General features: G+C 34.1%; 1 protein-coding gene across 4 annotated transcripts in view; it reads right to left on the bottom strand.

The window, feature by feature from the left end:
• The window catches only part of LOC129220140 (transcription factor CP2-like), a 74,473-nt gene that overhangs the window by 13,734 nt on the left and 51,221 nt on the right, over window positions 1-9,518 (bottom strand). For all 4 annotated transcript variants that reach the window (XR_008580451.1, XM_054854490.1, XM_054854491.1 and 1 more), the window contains 3 exons: window positions 1,245-1,286; window positions 961-1,079; window positions 9-78 (listed from right to left, as the gene is read on the bottom strand). Coding sequence is in view for 3 of the 4 variants with exons in the window: in XM_054854490.1 (XP_054710465.1) it covers window positions 9-78; window positions 961-1,079; window positions 1,245-1,286 (231 nt within the window). In the remaining variant the exon portion in view is untranslated. The remainder of the gene's footprint in view (window positions 1-8; window positions 79-960; window positions 1,080-1,244; window positions 1,287-9,518) is intronic.

The following is a 9,518-nucleotide window of genomic DNA, read 5'->3' on the forward strand; positions in this document are numbered from 1 at the left end:
AAACTTACAGCATAAAGGTTATCTTTAGCATCAGGTGCTTGACGTGGACTTGAAGTCAATGATGGAGTAGATGTTGTTCTACAAAACAAAATAAATCAAAATCATGGCTGAAAATCGTAAAAGACAATAAAAATTAAAGATAACACACAAAGGAAAAGATTTTAACAATAAATATGCAAGTGAAAAACTGATATTTTAACTATAATTTATCTGCATTATTCAAAGCATAATTTATTTTAGCATCATTCTCTTACAAGAAAATTTTCTTCCATAATTCTCAATTAATTATCTGTCAATTTTGAACAGAATTTTTTATCTTTTTTTCAAAATGTCGACCTTTCTCCTGTCCCCAATAAATCTGCACTTCTTTTAGGCCTGTTATTTGGAGGCGGGGGATCAGGTGGTCCAATTGCTCCCCATGGCTTTAAAAAGTTAATGTCTTTACGCATATGTGTGTTTGTTTTTTGTTGTTCGCCAATAAAATTTAAATCAAGTATACCCCCCTCCCCCAAGTCAACTCCCAATCAAGTCTACTCTTAACTCATGGGGGGAGGGGGCTCATTCTTCATCATGCCCCCTCTCTCAAAAATGTAGTTTGCATCTGCTTCCGTAACAGGATTATTTTGTTATTTACACAACACGAAGAGGAAAAAGTGTTACACTTAAGAAAATGCACAGGTTATTTGAAGATACTTTTTTCAACTTGTTCTTTTGCCAGTATTTTGAAACTAGTTTCTCGAATGCTTTCATACATATTTATAATTTGATTGTTTGTATTAAGTTGATAGAACCAAACAGAACTGACTTTAAGTAATATGGAAAAAGAAAAAACTCAACTTTTTTTCATTTTCTAAGAGTAACATAAAAATATTTCCTAACATAAAAACATTATATTTTTTCATAAAGTTTGCCATAAATGAACTGCGAAAGCAAAATAAAAATGAGTAAATAAATACAAACACTTCTGTAGTAGATACTGCAGGTGATTCAGGTTTTATGTCAATGCTGCCATTAAATGACTGTGGAGATACACTCTCGGGAAAGTCTTGGAATGATATGTTTTCAACTTTGACGGTACTCTAGAAAATGTCATAGTAAATGAAGTACCCTTGATGTTCTTAGTTTGCAATTGAAAATAAAAAACAGACATTAAAAGCCACAAGACTTATGACATATTTTCAAATATGAAAATTCAAACAAATTGAAATAAAGTTCCATAAATAATTTTATCGATTGATACTTACAGGCGTAAATACAGTACACTGATAAGATGGTTGCAAGTCTCTCTGGGGAAAACAAAAAACAATTTTTTTAAAATTAATATGTAATGTATTATAAAAATTAGCAATTAGAGTGCTGGCCAAATTATTAAACTAAAGAGTTTTTTTGTACACTATTTGTACTAAAATATTATTTATTTTACTGTTAAAGTACAGTACATAGTGTACACTGATTATTACGTTATTTTAGCATAATTTAATGCTTGCAGGTGGCAGCACTCTCTGCTTTGTTTATGTTCTTTTTTTATCTACCTACCAGGAACATAACCTCAATCAGCTTAAACAGTTCACTAGTTCTTTTTATTAGTGTGTTCTGTTATATTTAAAGTTAGTTTTAGGTAATTAGTGAGTATGTGTATGTGAGTGTATATATAATAGTGAGTATGAACAATTTTTTACCTCCTTTTTTTAAAAAGTTAAGAAATGGTGTAAACCTTGTGAAAAGTATGCCAAAAAGACTTAAAATGCTCATCAAGAACTAGGGAATGCATACTAAATGTTAGATAATTATTTCACTGTTTGTTAATGTGTCTGTAGTTATGTAATCAATGAAGAATTTGCTTTTAAAACAGTCTTAGTCTACTAATTTGGCCAGCACTGTAAAGGAGTAATAATGTGAGTTTGTGAAGAGGAAATAGTATATTTAGACAAAGGAAAATCAGATTGTCAGATCAAGAAGGTTTTGCTAAGATCATCATTTAACGGAGGACAAATCTGTACCTCAGAGCCAGAAGGACGTAAGTCACATCATGATAATTTTACAACAGACAGGAAAAACTTTTTTTCTGATGTGTGCAAAGGATGGGACACGTGCTCTTTTAACCCTGGTAAAAAATTGAAAAGGATTTTTTTTTAAAAATACGTTCACATGGCTTGATGCAGAATAGGTTTCTACATACAATTCACTAATAAATAGAAAATCACAATTTTTGGATTTACATCGCTCTGGCTCTGAAGTACAGAAATTAGCTTTGAATGTATGGGATGAGACAAAATACTACAACAATTTCATAAAATTAAAAAAGTTGGTTATATTAGCAGAAAACTATGACACAACCAAGCAATAAATGACTATAAATTCAGTTATTAAGCAATTTTCCACATAAATCTAAAAATTAAATAATAGAATATAAACATAATAATAAATTTTCCAATGCATATTGTTGAAATTTAGTGCTTACATACAGTTTACATCCTTCTACAGTTGTACATTCAAACTCAAAACCATAACCCCATTTGCTATAGGAAATAATACAAGTTTTATTCCTAAATTTAAATACACATTTTGAAATCCTGAGAAGAACAACTTTTCATGAGGTTTGATAATGCTCCAAGGTATGATATGGCATGGTCATAATGGAAATCCTTTTCCTACAGTGCAGTGATGAACATACTTATTTGAATAATTGAAATTTTGACCAATATTTTTCTTTCTGAAGCCGTTTGAACACATTTCTTCCCGACAGTTTTCTATGTAAATGGTCTTATTGAGGGAGCAATACTAACCTTTCAATGCATCAAAACTTTGGAGATTTAAACATGGGCGTCGTGGCCGGGGGGGTCCAAGGGGTCCGGCCCAACCCCCAATATTTGAGGACTGGATCCCCTCAATATTTGAAAATCGGACCCCCTCGATAATTGTCAAGATGAAATTCATTATTTTGGGGAAATTATTTTTGCTTTGAAAACTTGAAACAGTTGCATAATACATAATTTACCATATTTAATTCATATCAAATAAAACGAAATGAACATCGAAAAAAAAATGAACTAAAAAAAACAAAATAGGTGATGTGTATAGTGAACGGAAAGTCAGAAAGTGAACTCCATTGACAAACCATTGCTCTGCTCTCTGCACATACTACCTTTAGTGGAGGATGCTAGAAAGGGGACACCTTCTCCCGAGTGCAATGTCAACCATCCATAGTCGAGTCTCCAGCGTATATGGACCCCCCCCCCCTTTTTTTACGACTCTTGTGCTAATAAGTCAACAGAAGTCAGACGGGGATCTGAGTTTCTGCCCCTTTCTTTCTTATCTCGTTTCTTGGCGCTTCCAGGTTTCTGTTTTGAATTTTGCAGTGTTTGTTTCGCCGCTTCAATTCAATTTATAGCGACCCCAATGTTACCCAAACAAAATGAGACCCAGACCTCTTTGGCGGTTTTTTGCAGCTGGCAACAACACCCTGGCCAAAGGATGCTCAAAAATTTAGAAGACCACTTAGCTGGTCAAAGGTTAAGTTTAGGGTAGAGAGGGAAAGGAGACGTGTCATGTGTTTGACATTATTCAACACGTGGTTTCAAAGTACCTTACCGAAGCGCGGTTTCTCAAATGTGTTTGCGGCATCTCAAATTTGACCAAAAAAGCGTTATGTTACAGAAAAAAAAGAGGAGGATTCTAAAAATTAATGTGCAATTTCAAAAGCAAATCGTAAGCCAGCATAACGCTGGATACTGTGATGTCACTTCCGATAGACCAACAAAAAAAGAAGCGCAAAATGACCAGGAAAAAAAAGACAAAAATGAAAGGACGTTCCGACAAAAATAAAGATAATTTCATGTGGTCTTTTGGTCTCCTTGAGAGGAGGTGACCTGAAGAGCGCTCCTATTTTGGTAAAAATACTTTTTTTTACATATTCGATTGCGGCTATGGAGAGGTGGCTTGAAACGGGAAAATGTAGCAAACCTTCTACAGCAAATGAACCTGAGCAATTTTTAACAACTGACTCATCATCAACATCCACGGAACCATCTTCAAAAAATCAAAAGACCATGATAGGTAAGTACCATTCTGTTTAGTGTAATACATGCAGAGGCTCCCCGATTTTATACTATTCAGATGGGGTTACTTCTCGATTTTCCGAATGAAATTCCTAATTACCCACATCACTACATCTAATGAGAATATCTTTTTAATGCAATATTTCGCAAAAAACTACTCGAAATTTGAAGACTCGTCAGACAAAATTTTCTGGGAAAGGAAAGTTTATGAAAGTTCAGTGACCTCTTATCGAGTAGCCCCTGAATGCCTGCTAATCAGGTATGCTTTACAGTCAATATTTTGACATTATGAGTCCTATCAGAGCTATTGCGTTCAACTTTCTCTTCTTTTTTTTGAAATGTTTCAACTTTTATAAATTTTAATGGAATAAATAATACTCCTTTTAGTTATTAAAGCTTAACAGAAAATTATCCATTAGTAATCCAGCTTTACTGAACAAATTTTATTGAAATAACCCATTTTAAAACTTATAGTCATGTGTCAGAAAAAAGCAGTTCATTTCTCTATCTCTTTCCCATCGTCTGCTGATCAGAATTCAATTATACACCAAATGCTGTTTGTTCTCTGTGTAGGCCAGTACTTAATCTGTGAGGTGTGCCTCTCAAGGCAGGCCTGTCACTTGAAGAGGATCAGGAGGGGCACTTTCCCAGCTGACTTTGAGAAATCAGAAATTAATGTATTTACATGGGCATGGTTTTTGCTGTTTTTTGGTTTCATATGCATTGAGTGTATGGATGATTCAACAAAAAAGCAAAATTTTGGTTCATTTGTTACAAAAAACCTGAAAAAATTAAGAAAAAACTTTAAAAGGTAGCATTATTAAAATATGATATTATGAGAGCTTAATTATTTGTGTCTTATTTTATTTTTGTAGTTGTGTTTTTCGTAGGTTCGTGAATGTCATAACGGTGGATTATATACTTTAATATTTTAATTTAAAAACGTCAAATTAAACTCCTTCGAATCCAACTTGTGCCAAGAACTTAGAGCTGCAAGGTTTATCACTATGTAATATAAAAATTTAATTATACAGTTGTCGCGGCTTATATGAGTCACATTTTGTTCTAAACAGCTTTGATTCTATAAAGCAACTGATTCAATAAAGCTGGATTACGTTTTTGATGATTTCATTCATTAAGAACGGTTAATTCAATTGTCCACTGTTTCAAAATGTTGAAAATTTGGTGCGGCTACTCTTGGTGTGCCGCCCTTCGTCGTGAAAAGTTGAAAGAAGCTTCAGTGCGCTGAGAAAGCTGAAATTGTATCTAAGGTCGACTATGACACAAAAGCGGTTAAATCATTTTGCTTTATGCTAAGTTCACAAAAACATCTTGGACGAAATTGATCACAAAAAAAATAGCACGGATATTCGTATCCCATGTGCAGTCCAGAGAAAATGTATTTGTTAGTATTTAATTATTTTTTTATTGTGTAATTATGTAAATCAAGATGAACCGGTTTAAGAGTATCGTATTAAATGTAAACTCATTATATATATATATATATATATATATATATATATATATATATACATACACACACGAATTTTTCTTAATGCAACTTGAAAATGACAGCGTCAGAATGCTCCCCCCCAATAAATTTCAGCTGACGACGCCAATGGATTTAAAAGAACTTTTCTGGAAATTTATTAATGCTTCAAGTGAATCAGAAATTTTACTAAAACAGTTAATATTATTCATATCTGTAAACTATAGTGCCTAGAAGGAGTAGTGTGCTGACCAGCGCTTTTTCCCCCTTGATTTTTGAAGACAAATTGTATGAAAACCGCTAGAGGGCAGTGTGGTCAAGGTGCACGTTCAATTTCGCGGTGTTTACATTAGTAGACGCAGGATTTTGTTACAATTTAGTTTCGCGTTTCTCTTTTTTACCTTTACTTTGTGAATATTTCATGAAACAGCATTTAAGGCTTTAAATCGAGGCATCAAAGTTGAACATTTAGAAGAAATAAAGCTTCATCTTAGTTCGTACCAGGGTGCAAAAGTGGATACAAAACATTCAAGGAAAAAGTTGCGCTTTTTCAAGTTCCAGCAGATGAAGAAAAACTGAAGTGGAATTGGTTAATTCCAGGTTAGATAGAGTTTTTGATAATATTGCTCAATTTTTGCTCTGCATTTCGAAAAACATTTTATTGAAACGCATTTTAAGCATATTATAAATGGTGAGGAAGTTTTGATTCCTCGGGGAAAACCTTTTTTGAAAGATGAGGCAATTCCGACAATTTCCCCAAATCTGTCAACATACTTTTCTAAAAAATTACCAAAGAAAAGGTCCATCAGGAATTACGCAGTTAAGAAAAATGTTCCCTGTTTCAAAAAAAATATAACTTGATCTTTCCGTAGATGAAACTGAAATAACCACGTATAAATCTATTATAAATGAAATTGTTCATATTAATTTGCCTAACGAATATTGGGTTTGTATAAAATTAAAAAAATCTCCAAATATTGTAGTTTTTGTATATAATGAAAATTATGTGGAAAATAATATTAACGATCAAAAGATCATTATTGAAGTAGACACAAAGACAAGGATGTTTTCAAAACAAAATTTTGCTCAATAGACTCTGAAAATTTGATGCTTATATTTTAAGGCAAATGTATTATCAATCGAGATGGCTTAGGGCGCAGTTTGTTGTTGTTTTTAATGCTACTTGGGAGACTCAAGCCCCATTCATGTAGCCAGCATGAGTTCAAAGCAGAAACGAGAGACTCCTGAGTCAATGAGGCCCCTAAATGAGAAAGAGCCGGACTTGGGCATGGTATATGGTAGCACCACCTCTACAGTTAATAGGTCTGGAGAATAGGTTGGAAATCTCCAGCAACGCTAAGCCTGGTAACTGTTAGCGACCGACCATAAGACTTCCAGACAAACGGAATCAACGAGCACATAAGTTATATCTTTTAAAAAAAAGGTTTTTTTTCTTGAATTTCAGCCTTTTAAAATCCTGTACAAAATTGATAATTATTATTGTTATCGTCCCTCGTTATCGAGATAAAAGGTATCTAAGTCTCCCGAAATTTTAAGAAAAGTGGCAAATTTAAACACTTGGCGAGGGATTGAAGGTACCAATTTCTCACAGACGATTTCCTCGTCTGCATGTGGCAGGACATCCATATCTACAGAGCGTGAGAAAGATGTCTGTCCCCATCGAAACTTGCTAAATTTGGAACGAGACTCGCTTTTCTTAAAATTCCCATAGGCTTTACAATCTTATATATCGACAACGGGAAAATATTTTTTGCGTCCAAAAACATGTATCACAATCAGGGCCACGCCGTCCCTATGTGCAAGGTCGTGCAGCGCACGACGGCGCCAGAGTCAAAAAGGCGCCGAGCTCTACGAATCAATGCTCCAAACGAGAGGAAAAATCTCCAACCAAAAAATTAAAATTGAACTTTTCATTTTTCTATTAAAGTACCTGTGAAATTATACTGCTCATTAAAACAAACAATCCTCCTTGCTGCCTATCTATCAGGGGGGGGAATGCCTTGTTGTGTCTGAATAGGCTATTCAGAAGCATGGGCGCCCATATGCAAAATTGTAAGGGGGGATATTTTAACCATGGTTTAGCAGGATCTTTTCCCCATGGAAACCGATTTCTGGACAGATTAAAGTCATTAAAATTTGATATTTTTAATGACTTATTCATTAATGATTGGAGAAGAAATGTTTTTACATTTTTGCAAAGAAAAAAGTACTAAAAACAAGAAAGTTCTAATTTCAAAGAGGGGGCTCAAGTCCCCTCTTTCCCCCCTCTATGTGCGCCCTTGTTCAGAAGAGCAACCTTTTACACTGAAAACACGCAATGCTAATTAATCCATACATCGGCATTTTTCTTCATATGTGGAGTCATGAATGTTATTTTGGTATGTCTATAATTTCACAAGGTTGAGCATACGAAGCAGCGCAAGAAATTTGCTATTCCCCATTTTTGTTCTTGCGATGAATATGTTATAATTTGTGCAATATGTCTTTTTGTGATTTTTAACTGCTGTCTTTGGTAATTCCACTGCATCATGTTATCATACATTAAAAAATACGGTAAGCACATTAGCATATTATTTACTTGTGCGTAATATGCATTTTTTGCATTTAGATTAACTTTTAGTTCCGATGAGCAACGACTTGACCATGATTACTCAATTCCTTCATCCCCTTTTTCTTCAACTATTTGTGTATTAAATTTAAGAAAGAGCGTTGGACAATGTGTTTGTTTTAGACATTAAATTCAATGCCTTTTTAACGACTTTGTAAGTTGGAAGTATTCGTTTTAACGGCAAGTTTTAGTTTCAGATTTTTAAGCGGAATATCCCCTTTGCAATATTATCCTTTAATTCAGAAATATAATCAGTCACTTCCTGTTTCGTAGCGCAATCAGAGTTGTCCAGAGGACATCCCTTTGGTTGCATCGCCCCGTGCCCCCTCTCCTCCAGAATGCTTAGTCGAATGTTTTTCAAAAATATTTACTTCTGTAGGGGGAGAAATAAGAAAGCTTTCAAAATGCTACTCTTCCGAATTGCCCCCCCCCCCCCCCCCCCGCTAAAAGCATTACGGAGCATCTCAAATTTCGTTTCCAGATCTTCAATTTCACAAAATTTCGAGAACGCTCTTGAATCCGAAACAACATTGCTTGAAACTCCATTCGAAAATCACTTAAATTGGGTTTTTAGAGCTTCAGTTTCGAAAGAATGCCGGCCCTAATGTCACCAAATATGGTCTTACAATCACGTTTTTAAGACTTCATTTTCAGAAAAAATTCTGGCAAAGACCTCTGAACTTCCTTTCTTAAATATCATAAAAACTTAAATTTTTCATAAGTCTTTTGAAAAACCTAAGTTAGAATAGCCTTTGAACCACTTCTCCTAATATCATAGATTACTGCTTAGGTTTTTAGGACTTTAATTTTGGAAAACAATTCGGGGGGGGGGGGAGCTCCACAATTCCCTTCTTGTAAAAATCTTCAAAGTGTCTTTAATTGCGTTTTTGTTCAATTTCAAAAAATTGGTGGGGAAAAAAGGAAAATTGATTTCTATCTATTTTTCAAAGAAAAAACGATTGGGTAGAATCTCAGAGTTCCATTCCTTATTCTAACGTCTATAGATATGAACTATACAATCATGTTTTAAGACTTCTAACTTCTAAAAATTTCCGCAGATCGCCTTGTACCCTTTTCCACCATAACACCACCAAAGACCGTCTAAAATTGCGTTTTTCAAAGTACATATTTCAAAAATTTTCTGGGGAGAATACCCGGACCCCTCTTATTAAAAGAGTTTTTTTTTTTTTTTTTCAATTTGTGCCCCCTAAACCTATTTCTTAGTTGCGTCACTGCTCCTGTTGTCATGTTTTGACAGGCATAAAAGTTTTATTAATTATTCATCACTTAAAGATTAGATATATATTCAAATTGTTAGATATTAATATATTTTCTTCTTCCA

The sequence above is a fragment of the Uloborus diversus genome, chromosome 4 (assembly GCF_026930045.1).
Source record: "Uloborus diversus isolate 005 chromosome 4, Udiv.v.3.1, whole genome shotgun sequence".
NCBI lineage: Eukaryota > Metazoa > Arthropoda > Arachnida > Araneae > Uloboridae > Uloborus > Uloborus diversus.